Source organism: Oncorhynchus keta, chromosome 10, assembly GCF_023373465.1.
Source record: "Oncorhynchus keta strain PuntledgeMale-10-30-2019 chromosome 10, Oket_V2, whole genome shotgun sequence".
In the NCBI taxonomy this organism is placed as follows: Eukaryota; Metazoa; Chordata; class Actinopteri; order Salmoniformes; family Salmonidae; genus Oncorhynchus; species Oncorhynchus keta.
The window spans coordinates 21,984,784-21,998,779 of NC_068430.1; the positions used below are offsets into that span (position 1 = coordinate 21,984,784).

At 42.5% G+C, this 13,996-nt stretch overlaps 1 protein-coding gene across 3 annotated transcripts in view; it reads right to left on the reverse strand.

Annotated features, from left to right (window-relative positions):
- LOC118389640 (extracellular sulfatase Sulf-2-like) overlaps positions 1–13,996 on the reverse strand; it is a 79,302-nt gene that overhangs the window by 6,583 nt on the left and 58,723 nt on the right. For all 3 annotated transcript variants that reach the window (XM_052526685.1, XM_052526684.1, XM_052526683.1), the window contains 3 exons: positions 4,622–4,861; positions 4,381–4,532; positions 3,960–4,129 (listed from right to left, as the gene is read on the reverse strand). In XM_052526685.1, the coding sequence (XP_052382645.1) occupies positions 3,960–4,129; positions 4,381–4,532; positions 4,622–4,861 (562 nt within the window). The remainder of the gene's footprint in view (positions 1–3,959; positions 4,130–4,380; positions 4,533–4,621; positions 4,862–13,996) is intronic.

Consider the following 13,996-nt stretch of genomic DNA (forward strand, 5'->3'; position numbering starts at 1 on the left):
TGACGAGTCTTTGCTTTTCCTGTTATGGCACTTCCTTTCGTTACCAAGCACCTTAGACAGAAGAATGCTTATTTCTGTGAGATTATCACCATTATGCCTCCAGAAATCACAGAGGAGCTTAAACGCAACGTGGGGTGCCTGAATTCAGCCCTTAGCCTTGGTATATTGGCCATATACCACAAACCCTTGAGGTGCCTTATTGCTATTTTATACTGGTTACCAATGTAACTAGAACAGTAAAAATAAATGTTTTGTCATACCCGTGGTATACGTTCTGATATACCACAGCTGTCAGCACTCAGGACTCGAACCACCCAGTTTATAAAAAGAGGTAATGTATCTTTTGAATTAACACCGAATAGTATTATGGTTGAGAACATTTTAATAGTGCATAATATTATTCATGGAAAGTGTTTATTTTGCATAGCTTTCTACATTGTACATTCTGGGGTGAATGAATCATTGTTTGATTACATTCTATTGCATTGCATTGTATTGCATTATACCAAGCTATGACTTGTTTCATGTTGTTTTATGATTGGCATGTACAACAATAGCCTTTTCCAGTGCTTGCAAATGGCTCCAACCACACCTTTGAAAGTGATCTCAGAACTTATTGCGTAATGCTGAATTGGAGGCAGCCAGCTGCCGTACTGATCAATTTCAACTATCACGGAGAGGACAGTTTAATCAATATTCACTCAGGGGCAGATGGAACCTTAATGATTATAAAATAAACAAACTGCTAAATATCTAATGACGTTTTGGAGGCAGGGCATATTTAACATTTACAGCATATCGATTTGACTTGGAAAAAGGCAAATAGTTTTTGTCCTTGGAGCACAAGGTCCTGACAACAAGAGGGTATGGCAACTGTACTGTCCGCAACCGCAGGGCTCTTCAGAGGGTGATGCGGTCTGCCCAACGCATCACTGGGGGCAAACTACCTGCCCTCCAGGACACCTACAGCACCCGATGTCACAGGAAGGCCAAAAAGATCATCAAGGACAACAACCACCGAGCCACTGCCTGTTCACCCTGCTATCATCCAGAAGGCGAGGTCAGTACAGGTGCATCAAAGCTGGGACAGAGAGACTGAAAAACAGCTTCCATCTCAAGGTCATCACTGTTAAATAGCCATCACTAGCACATAGAGGCTGCTGCCTATATACATAGACTTGAAATCACTGGCCACTTTAATAAATGGAACACTAGTCACTTTAATAATGTTTACATATTTTGCATCACTCATCTCATATGTACTAATTGTATTCTATTATATTCTACTGTATCTTAGTCTATGCTCATCCATATATTCATATCTTCTTAATTACATTCCTTTACTGAGATGTGTGTGTATTGGTATATGTTGTGAAATTCTTCGCTACAGATGCAATAACATCTGCTAAACACGTGTATGTGACCAATAAAATGTGATTTGATTTTAAGATAAGTGTCTGCAATGTGGATGAGGAAAAGGTTTTTTAGGAGGGCTGGAGTAAGAGGGGAGCCATTTTCTCTCCCTCCATATTGAAGGGAAAGTGAAATCCTCTACAAGCTCACATCGTGAGAATGTATGTAAATTCATGAGAAAAAGCTATTAAAAGTTGACATGAAAACAGCCTGGGCTGAACGAATTCACTGTGTAAGGTCTTAGTTGAAGACTTTAATGATGCTTATGTGATTCACTCTTACAGGAGAGAACATTCAACCAAAGACACAGGCGCATTACTGCCTCCATGTACAGTATCAGTCAAAAGTTTGGACACACCTACTCATTCAAGGGTTTTTCTTTATTTTGACTATTTTCTTCATTGTAGAATGATAGTGAAGAAATCAAAACTATGAAGTAACACATTGTAACGGCGTTCTTCGTTTGTAGAAAGAGAGTCGGACCGAAATGCAGCATGGTGGTTACTCATGTCTTTAATAAATAAAGAGCGATACATGAAATAACTTAATACAAAAACAAAACAACAAACGGAACGTGAAACCTATACAGCCTATCTGGTGAACACTACACAGAGACAGGAACAATCACCCACGAAATACACAGTGAAACCCCGGCTACCTAAATACGGTTCCCAATCAGAGACAACGAGAATCACCTGACTCTGATTGAGAACCGCCTCAGGCAGCCAAGCCTATACAACACCCCTACTCAGCCGCAATCCCAATAACTACAAAACCCCAATACGAAATACAACAAAATAAACCCATGTCACACCCTGGCCTGACCAAATAATTAACGAAAACACAAAATACTAAGACCAAGGCGTGACACACATATGGAATCATGTAGTAACCACAAAAGTGTTAAACAAATCAAAATATATTTTATATTTGAGATTCTTCAAAGTAGCCACCCTTTGCCTTGTGACAGCTTTGCACAGTCTTGGCATTCTCTCAACCAGCTTCATGAGGTTCACCTTCACCTGGAATTCATTTACATTAACAGGTGGGCTTCGTTAAAAGTTCATTTGTGGAATTTCTTTCCTTCTTAATGTGTTTGAGCTAATCACTTGTGTTGTGACAAGGTAGGGGTGGTATACAGTGGCTCCCGAGTGGCTCAGCGGTCTAAGGCACTGCATCTCAGTGTTTGAGGATTCACTACAGACATCATGGTTTGAATCCAGGCTGTATCACAACGGGCTCTATTTGTTCGCAATAGCCTGATTCTTCAAGTGCAGTTGCATAAACCATCAAGCGCTATGATGAAACTGGCTTTCATGAGGACCGCCACAGGGAAGGAAGACCCAGAGTTACCTCTGCTGCAGAGGATAAGTTCATTAGAGTTACCAGCCTCAGAAATTGCAGCCCAAATAAATGTTTCACAGAGTTCAAGCAACAGACACATCTCAACACCAATAATAAGAAGAGACTTGCTTGGGCCAAGAAACACGAGCAATGGACATTAGACCGGTGGAAATTTTACCTTCAGTCTGATGAGTCCGATTAAGAAATGTATGGTTCCAACCACCATGTCTTTGTGAGACGCAGAGTAGGTGAACGGATGATCTCCGCATGTGTGGTTCCCACAGTAAAGCATGGAGGAGGAGGTGTGATGGTGTGAGTGTCCTTTGCTGGTGACATTGTCAGTGATTTTTAGAATTCAAGGCACACTTAACCAGCATGGCTACCGTAGCAATACGCCATGCCATCTGGTTTGCACTTAGTGGGACTATCATTTGTTTTTCAACAGGACAATGACCCAACACACCTCCAGGCTGTGAAAGGGATATTTGACTAAGAAGGAGAGTGATGGAGCGCTGCATCAGATGACCTGGCCTCCACAATCACCCAACCTCAACCAAAGTGTGATGGTTTGGGATGAGTTGAACCGCAGAGTGAAGGAAAAGCAGCCAACAAGTGCTCAGCATATATGGGAACTCCTTCAAGACTGTTGGAAAAGCATTACTCATGAAGCTGGTTAAGAGAATGCCAAGAATGCACAAAGCTGTCAAGGCAAATGGCGGCTACTTTGAAGACTGTAAAATATAAAATATATTTTGATTTTTTTACACTTTTTTTGTTACTACATGATTCCATATATGTTATTTCATAGTTTTGATGTCTTCACTATTATTCTACAATGTATAAAATCGTACAAATGAAGAAAAACCCTTTAATGAGTAGGTGTGTCCAAACCTTTGACTGGTACTGCATGTCTCTCCCAGGGCCAATGGAAGACGTGACATTAGCTCCAGAGCATAAGAGAAACATTCAGGGCCAAGCGCTTATCTTCGGGGGTACTGTGCCAAGCAGACAAAGGCCGGGGACCATAGTAGGTTATCATAATCTATGGATGCCTATCTATCATGAACCTCTTTAACAATGCCAGTCTAAATGATGCAATTTGTAAGGATCGTTACTGAGGCAAATCTCCACTTAGTGCACTACCACACTGCATCTTCTGTCAAATGAGTGTATGTGTGTGTGTGTGTACAATATACTCTTACATGTGCTGCGACGCATTCTGGAAGGCAGTGCTGTACTGTGGTGCTGAGTCCTCCGGCCCATGGGGGGCAGCGTGGCTCAGGACCATCATCACTGGTCGGTGGGGGTACATCCTCTTGGACGAGCGGAAGTAGTTGATGCTGTCATTGGTGATGATGTCTGTGAGATAGTCCTGTAGAAGCAAGAATCACCTGACCATGAGGATCTGAACTGTAATATTACTTCCTCCCAGAAGGGGAAAGATGAAAGTGAATAGAGAAATGGAGCTTGTTATAACAGCTTCCTTATAACAATATTTAAATTCAGAATAATCTGTTTACTATACTGTCTTATAACAGTATTATAATCATGAAATTTGATGATTAAATTATGATCTGAGTAGGTTACTCCAATGTGTGACTGAAAACTGAAACAGGATGAAACCTTTGGATATTGGCTGCCATGCTTCTCCCGCACGCTGTTCCTGCACAGAGTGTAGTTGTAGAAGCGAGAGTTCTTCACCAGCGCTACCCACTCCCTCCAGCCAGGGGGCACATAGGAGCCGTTGTACTCATTCAGGTACTTCCCAAATAATGCTAGGACAGGGGGTGGGGGGGGGGGGTAAGTACAAAGTGATTCTCTATGCAATAAAGTGTGTGTGTGTGCATGCACAGCTCACACTCACCCGTCCTGTACCCTGAGTTGTTAAGGTGCACAGCGAAGGTGTGAGGCTCATGGTGGGCCTGCCAGGAGGGTGAGGAACAGTTCTCGTTGTTGGTGAAGGTGTGGTGGTTGTGAACGTACTTCCCTGTCAGAATAGAGGAGCGTGACGGGCAGCACATGGGAGTGGTGGAGAAGGCGTTAGAGAAATGGGTGCCTCCCTGCTCCATGATACGCCGTGTCTTATTCATGGCCTGCATTGAGCCTGGAGGAGAAAGAGAGGGGGAAGAGGAGATTGAGGGGAGGAGAGGCAAAAGGATGGATGGGGGTGAGGGATGTGAGAGAGGAAGAGAGAGAGAGAGTGAACAGTTTTTATTGGGTCATAAGGGCAATACTATCATAAAATTAAAATACAATATTACACTTTCCCCCCTTTTTTTGTTGAACATCCCACACCACCTATTCCTCTGGCAGCCCCACCCTATCCTCAACCTTGGACAACCCATAATATATACAAATATATATATATATATATATATATATATATATATATATATATATAAATAAATAAATAAAAATATTTTTTAAACACGCCCTACACTAGAATATACACAGCAAAGTAATTTGCAAATAAAACACTATCAAGTAAGCATTTGACATCACACACCTACATCATGGAAAGTAGCTGTTTCAGAAATCTCTAAACTGTGCTAGGACTGTCTTTATTCATACGGACAGTGGATACATTCCAAAATAATTACGTTTTGAAAGTATGCTAGCCATTTCCTTATATGAAGGTAATGTGGTGGCAACCAGCGCTGAACAACACGTTTTTCACAGCAGTCAACCCAGACAGCCAAAACCTTTGCTGGTTCTGATTAAGCTGCATACCTGCATCATCGTTAAGCAACAGCAGAATTGGTTCAAGGGGTACAGTTTTATCAACCATGTCAGAGAGAATAGACAACACTTTCCTCCAAAACTCATAAACTTCAGGACCATCCCATATCATATGTTTGTATGTGCCAAGTGTATTGAGGTTACATATGTCACAGTATGGGCTTTGAGTCTGTTTTGCATGAAATCTAAAAAGTGGTGTCCAGTATGATCTATGACAACGTTTAAAATGAGAATTGATGGTTTGGGTTCTTTGATAAGTACTTTGATGAAATATATTCTCCCAGACATTCTCCCAGTCAATAGCCTCATCATCGACAGCCAACTAATTTACCCATGCTTTAACCATTGATAGATCTTTCTGCTTTAATAGTTGAAGATGAGAGTAAATAGCAGACCTCTGGATGGGAATGTAAAAATCACCAGGTGCCTTTCCAAACTTGTACCCCATAGGACTCCATATTCACAATGCGCAGACCTCAGTCTGAGATATAGAACCCCATAGGTACGAAGCGCTGTCTGCAGTCTGAGATATAGAACCCCATAGGTACAAAGCGCTGTCTGCAGTCTGAGATATAGAACCCCATAGGTACAAAGCGCAGACCTCAGTCTGAGATATAGAACCCCACAGGTACGAAGCGCTGTCCGCAGTCTGAGATATAGAACCCCATAGGTACAAAGCGCAGACCTCAGTCTGAGATATAGAACCCCATAGGTACAAAGCGCAGACCTCAGTCTGAGATATAGAAACCCATAGGTACGAAGCGCTGTCCGCGGTCTGAGATATAGAATCCCATAGGTACGAAACGCTGACTGTAGTCTGAGATATAGAACCCCATAGGTATGAAACGCTGACTGTAGTCTGAGATATAGAACCCCATAGGTATGAAATGCTGACTGTAGTCTGAGATATAGAACCCCATAGGTATGAAACGCTGACTGTAGTCTGAGATATAGAACCCCATAGGTATGAAACGCTGACTGTAGTCTGAGATATAGAACCCCATAGGTATGAAACGCTGACTGTAGTCTGAGATATAGAACCCCATAGGTATGAAATGCTGACTGTAGTCTGAGATATAGAACCCCATAGGTATGAAACGCTGACTGTAGTCTGAGATATAGAACCCCATAGGTATGAAACGCTGACTGTAGTCTGAGATATAGAACCCCATAGGCAGGAAACGCTGACTGTAGTCTGAGATATAGAATCCCATAGGTATGAAACGCTGACTGTAGTCTGAGATATAGAATCCCATAGGTATGAAACGCTGACTGTAGTCTGAGATATAGAACCCCATAGGTATGAAACGCTGACTGTAGTCTGAGATATAGAACCCCATAGGTATGAAACGCTGACTGTAGTCTGAGATATAGAACCCCATAGGTATGAAATGCTGACTGTAGTCTGAGATATAGAACCCCATAGGTATGAAATGCTGACTGTAGTCTGAGATATAGAACCCCATAGGTATGAAATGCTGACTGTAATCTGAGATATAGAACCCCATAGGCAGGAAACGCTGACTGTAGTCTGAGATATAGAACCCCATAGGTATGAAACGCTGACTGTAGTCTGAGATATAGAACCCCATAGGTATGAAACGCTGACTGTAGTCTGAGATATAGAACCCCATAGGTATGAAACGCTGACTGTAGTCTGAGATATAGAACCCCATAGGCAGGAAACGCTGACTGTAGTCTGAGATATAGAACCCCATAGGTATGAAACGCTGACTGTAGTCTGAGATATAGAACCCCATAGGTATGAAATGCTGACTGTAGTCTGAGATATAGAACCCCATAGGTATGAAATGCTGACTGTAGTCTGAGATATAGAACCCCATAGGTATGAAACGCTGACTGTAGTCTGAGATATAGAACCCCATAGGCAGGAAACGCTGACTGTAGTCTGAGATATAGAACCCCATAGGTATGAAACGCTGACTGTAGTCTGAGATATAGAACCCCATAGGTATGAAACGCTGACTGTAGTCTGAGATATAGAACCCCATAGGTATGAAACGCTGACTGTAGTCTGAGATATAGAATCCCATAGGTATGAAATGCTGACTGTAGTCTGAGATATAGAACCCCATAGGTATGAAACGCTGACTGTAGTCTGAGATATAGAACCCCATAGGTATGAAACGCTGACTGTAGTCTGAGATATAGAACCCCATAGGTATGAAACGCTGACTGTAGTCTGAGATATAGAATCCCATAGGTATGAAATGCTGACTGTAGTCTGAGATATAGAACCCCATAGGTATGAAACGCTGACTGTAGTCTGAGATATAGAACCCCATAGGTATGAAACGCTGACTGTAGTCTGAGATATAGAACCCCATAGGCAGGAAACGCTGACTGTAGTCTGAGATATAGAACCCCATAGGTATGAAACGCTGACTGTAGTCTGAGATATAGAACCCCATAGGTATGAAATGCTGACTGTAGTCTGAGATATAGAACCCCATAGGTATGAAATGCTGACTGTAGTCTGAGATATAGAACCCCATAGGTATGAAACGCTGACTGTAGTCTGAGATATAGAACCCCATAGGCAGGAAACGCTGACTGTAGTCTGAGATATAGAACCCCATAGGTATGAAACGCTGACTGTAGTCTGAGATATAGAACCCCATAGGTATGAAACGCTGACTGTAGTCTGAGATATAGAACCCCATAGGTATGAAACGCTGACTGTAGTCTGAGATATAGAATCCCATAGGTATGAAATGCTGACTGTAGTCTGAGATATAGAACCCCATAGGTATGAAACGCTGACTGTAGTCTGAGATATAGAACCCCATAGGTATGAAACGCTGACTGTAGTCTGAGATATAGAACCCCATAGGTATGAAACGCTGACTGTAGTCTGAGATATAGAATCCCATAGGTATGAAATGCTGACTGTAGTCTGAGATATAGAACCCCATAGGTATGAAATGCTGACTGTAGTCTGAGATATAGAACCCCATAGGTATGAAATGCTGACTGTAGTCTGAGATATAGAATCCCATAGGTATGAAACGCTGACTGTAGTCTGAGATATAGAATCCCATAGGTATGAAATGCTGACTGTAGTCTGAGATATAGAACCCCATAGGTATGAAATGCTGACTGTAGTCTGAGATATAGAACCCCATAGGTATGAAACGCTGACTGTAGTCTGAGATATAGAATCCCATAGGTATGAAACGCTGACTGTAGTCTGAGATATAGAACCCCATAGGTATGAAATGCTGACTGTAGTCTGAGATATAGAACCCCATAGGTATGAAACGCTGACTGTAGTCTGAGATATAGAATCCCATAGGTATGAAACGCTGACTGTAGTCTGAGATATAGAATCCCATAGGTATGAAATGCTGACTGTAGTCTGAGATATAGAACCCCATAGGTATGAAATGCTGACTGTAGTCTGAGATATAGAACCCCATAGGTATGAAATGCTGACTGTAGTCTGAGATATAGAACCCCATAGGTATGAAACGCTGACTGTAGTCTGAGATATAGAATCCCATAGGTATGAAACGCTGACTGTAGTCTGAGATATAGAACCCCATAGGCAGGAAATGCTGACCGCAGTCTAAGATATAGAACCCCATAGACACGAAGCGATGACCGCAGTCTAAGATATAGAACCCCATAGGCAGGAAACGCTGACCACAGTCTAAGATATAGAACCCCATAAGCAGGAAATGCTGACCGCAGTCTAAGATATAGAACCCCATAGGTACGAAGTGCTGACCGCAGTCTAAGATATAGAACCCCATAGGCAGGAAACACTGACCGCAGTCTAAGATATAGAACCCCATAGGCAGGAAACACTGACCGCAGTCTAAGATATAGAACCCCATAGGCAGGAAACGCTGACCGCAGTCTAAGATATAGAACCCCATAGGCAGGAAACGCTGACCGCAGTCTAAGATATAGAACCCCATAGGTACGAAGTGCTGACCGCAGTCTAAGATATAGAACCCCATAGACACGAAACGCTGACCGCAGTCTAAGATATAGAACCCCATAGGCAGGAAACGCTGCCCGCAGTCTAAGATATAGAACCCCATAGGTACGAAGTGCTGACCGCAGTCTAAGATATAGAACCCCATAGGCAGGAAACGCTGACCGCAGTCTAAGATATAGAGCCCCATAGGCAGGAAACGCTGACCGCAGTCTAAGATATAGAACCCCATAGGCAGGAACGCTGACCGCAGTCTAAGATATAGAACCCCATAGGCAGGAAACGCTGACCGCAGTCTAAGATATAGAGCCCCATAGGCAGGAAACGCTGACCGCAGTCTAAGATATAGAACCCCATAGGCAGGAACGCTGACCGCAGTCTAAGATATAGAACCCCATAGGCAGGAAACGCTGACCGCAGTCTAAGATATAGAACCCCATAGGCAGGAAACGCTGACCGCAGTCTAAGATATAGAACCCCATAGGCAGGAAACGCTGACCGCAGTCTAAGATATAGAACCCCATAGGCAGGAAACGCTGACCGCAGTCTAAGATATAGAACCCCATAGGTACGAAGTGCTGACCGCAGTCTAAGATATAGAACCCCATAGGCAGGAAACGCTGACCGCAGTCTAAGGTATAGAACCCCATAGGCAGGAAACGCTGACCGCAGTCTAAGATATAGAACCCCATAGGCACAAAACGCTGACCACAGTCTAAGATATAGGACCCCATAGGCAGGAAGAGCTGACCACAGTCTAAGATATAGAACCCCATAGACACGAAGCGATGACCACAGTCTAAGATATAGAACCCCATAGGCAGGAAACGCTGACCGCAGTCTAAGATATAGAACCCCATAGGCAGGAAACGCTGACCGCAGTCTAAGATATAGAACCCCATAGGTACGAAGTGCTGACCGCAGTCTAAGATATAGAACCCCATAGGCAGGAAACGCTGACCACAGTCGAAGATATAGAACCCCATAAGCAGGAAATGCTGACCGCAGTCTAAGATATAGAACTCCATAGGCAGGAAACGCTGACCGCAGTCTAAGATATAGAACCCCATAGGCAGGAAACGCTGACCGCAGTCTAAGATATAGAACCCCATAGGCAGGAAACGCTGACCGCACTCTGAGATGTAGAACCCCATAGGTAGGAAACGCTGGCCGCAGTCTAAGATATAGAACCCCATAGGCAGGAAACGCTGACCGCAGTCTAAGATATAGAACCCCATAGGCAGGAAACGTTGACCGCAGTCTAAGATATAGAACCCCATAGGCAGGAAGCGCTGACCGCAGTCTAAGATATAGAACCCCATAGGCATGAAGCGCTGACCGCAGTCTAAGATATAGAACCCCATAGGCACAAAACGCTGACCACAGTCTAAGATATAGAACCCCATAGGCACAAAACGCTGACCACAGTCTAAGATATAGAACCCCATAGGCAGGAAGTGCTGACCGCAGTCTAAGATATAGAACCCCATAGGCACAAAACGCTGACCACAGTCTAAGATATAGAACCCCATAGGCAGGAAGAGCTGACCGCAGTCTAAGATATAGGACCCCATAGGCAGGAAGAGCTGACCACAGTCTAAGATATAAACTCAGCAAAAAAAGAAACGTCCTCTCACTGTCAACTGCGTTTACTTTCAGCAAACTTAACATGTGTAAATATTTGTATGAACATTACAAGATTCAACAACTGAGACATAAACTGAACAAGTTCCACAGACATGTGACTAACAGAAATTGAATAATATGTCCCTGAACAAAGGGGAGGGGGGGGTCAAACTCAAAAGTAACAGTCAGTATCTGGTGTGGCCACCAGCTGCATTAAGTACTGCAGTGCATCTCCTCCTCATGGACTGCACCAGATTTATTGCTGTGAGATGTTACCCCACTCTTCCACCAAGGCACAGGCCAACAGGCCTACAAGCCCTCAGTCCAGCCTCTCTCAGCCTATTGCGGACAATCTGAACACTGATGGAGGGATTGTGCATTCCTGGTGTAACTCGGGCAGTTGTTGTTGCCATCCTGTACCTGTCCTGCAGGTGTGATGTACGGATGTACCGATCCTGGGCAGCTGTCTGTCCTGTCTCCCTGTAGCACTGTCTTCGGTGTCTCACAGTACGGAAATATGCAATTTATTGCCCTGGCAACATCTGCAGTCCTCATGCATCCTTGCAGCATGCCTAAGGCACGCTCACGCAGATGAACAGGGACCCTGAGCATCTTTCTTTTGGTGTTTTTCAGGGTCAGTAGAAAGGCCTCTTTAGTGTCCTAAGTTTTCATAACTGTGACCTTAATTGCCTACCGTCTGTAAGATGTTAGTGTCTTAACGACCGTTCCACAGGTGCATGTTCATTCATTGTTTATGGTTCATTGAACAAGCCTGGGAAACAGTGTTTAAACCCTTTACAATGAAGATCTGTGAAGTTATTTGGATTTTCACTAATTATCTTTGAAAGACAGAGTCCTGAAAAAGGGACATTTGTTTTTTGCTGAGTTTAGAAAGAATGACGACCCTGGCAAATCAAAACAAAGACGCAGTTCCTGAAAACTAAGGAGACCCTTTGAGTTGAATATATCCCCTAGATTATTGACCCCTTTTGCAGAACAGGCTCTAGACTCAAAAGGTTTATTACCGGAAGTAATAGCCTTGTTATGCCATAGAGGTGTATGGAGATGCCATTTCCAGTTACCACCTACACACTTCTCAACCTTCCTAAAATTCTATATTGTATTAGAAATAATAGGACCAAAATACAACATGCATATCTTATTAGATTTTCCAGAAAATAACACATTCTGCAATCTAATAGCTGAAACACATTCTTCCTCAATAGTTCTCCAAGAGACTGATGTAGACTGATCACACCATGACCTAAGTGGGCGTAACTGGAAATACTGGTGGTAAATAAAACAATTTGGTAATGCAAGTCCACCATAACACTTCTGTTGTTTTAACACCTCAAACCTAATCTTTGTGTGTTTGCCATTCCGAAGGTATTTATGTATACATTTATCAATAATCCCCCAATTGCCTACTGGTGGAAAGAGTGAGATCGTTATGCTCAGGAATCTAATACATGGCAATACATTCATCTTTATGGAAGTGACCCTAGTTTGTAAAGAAGCAGGCAGCGTCTCCCAAACAGTTAAATCTCAATCAACATCCTAGTAAATGTTCTCATAATTATACTTCACCAGACCATGCATAGATGTTTGTATACTAATAACCAAATAAACGAACTGTGTTTTTATAGGAATTGTTGAGGGAAGGGAAACTTTCTTGGCTGCTTCATTAAGCAACATTAATGCTGATTTTGTCCAATTTATCTTATACCCGCAATTTTAATTCTTCAAATATGGATAATAAAGATGATATTGAATTCTGAATATATGTCATATATAGGAAAATATAATCTGCATGTGATATGAGAGGAAGATTTAATCAGTATAGGAAAAGCAATTACATTCTGCATTAGACGTTGTGCTAAAGGTTCTGAGTAACGTTGGGGATAGGCCGCCTCCTTGTCTACATCTCCAAAAAATAGGGAATGGACCTGAGTGTATGACATCACTAGACACCATAGCAACAGGGTTAGATTATAACACACAAACCAAATTGGTAAAATTCCTTCCCAAACCAGATTTCTCCAAGACAGCCCACAAGTACTACCATTCCAGCCCGTCAAAAGTCTTCTTGGCATCTAGAGACAGCACCACACATGTCACGACTTCAACCGAAGTTTCTACTTCATTTTCCATTTGTTTTGTCTTCATTGTACACACCTGGTTTCCATTCCATAATTATCTGGTTAACCCTCTGGTCCCCCCATGGTTTTGTGCGTGTTTGTTCATGTTAAGTTGTCTTGTATTTGTGAGCTGGAATATGTTCTCCTTCTTGGAATATTTTGTTTTTGAATAAAGTTACAAATATTACTAATCTCTGTGTCCTGTGCCTGACTCCGCCTTACAAGCATCACCTAGACTTTTGACAGTCCAGCTGTTGTGTTTCATGTATTACATGCATTCATCGATGGACATTGTCAGCTTCAACCTTTCATAAAACCTGACTGCTCTATCTAAATGAACTTATCCGAACACAAATACTTTGCCATCCGTAACGTCAACACTTTTGAACAACATTTTTGGTCAGAATAAATTAAAGATATCAGACGACAATCTGTGTGATCTTTCCCTTTCTTTGGCAGTAGAGAGATTAACGCCCCCAAAATGTAGTAACAGTTGAGATGAAATGGCATCCGGGCCAGGTGATTTACCCTTTTTAGCACCTTTCAGTACTGACTCCAGTACCTCTAATGAGATGGGTCGGCATAATATGGGCAAATCAAGATGATCTAAAATATGTTTGCATTTGTCTGTCTCAGACTGGACCGAATATTTATATAACTCCAGGTAAAAATACTTCAATGTTGCATTAATATCCTGCTGATCAGAAATTAAGCCTTTAGATGGGGCTGAAAAAAATCTGTAGAAGTACAAGATTCATTTTGTTTCAGTTTT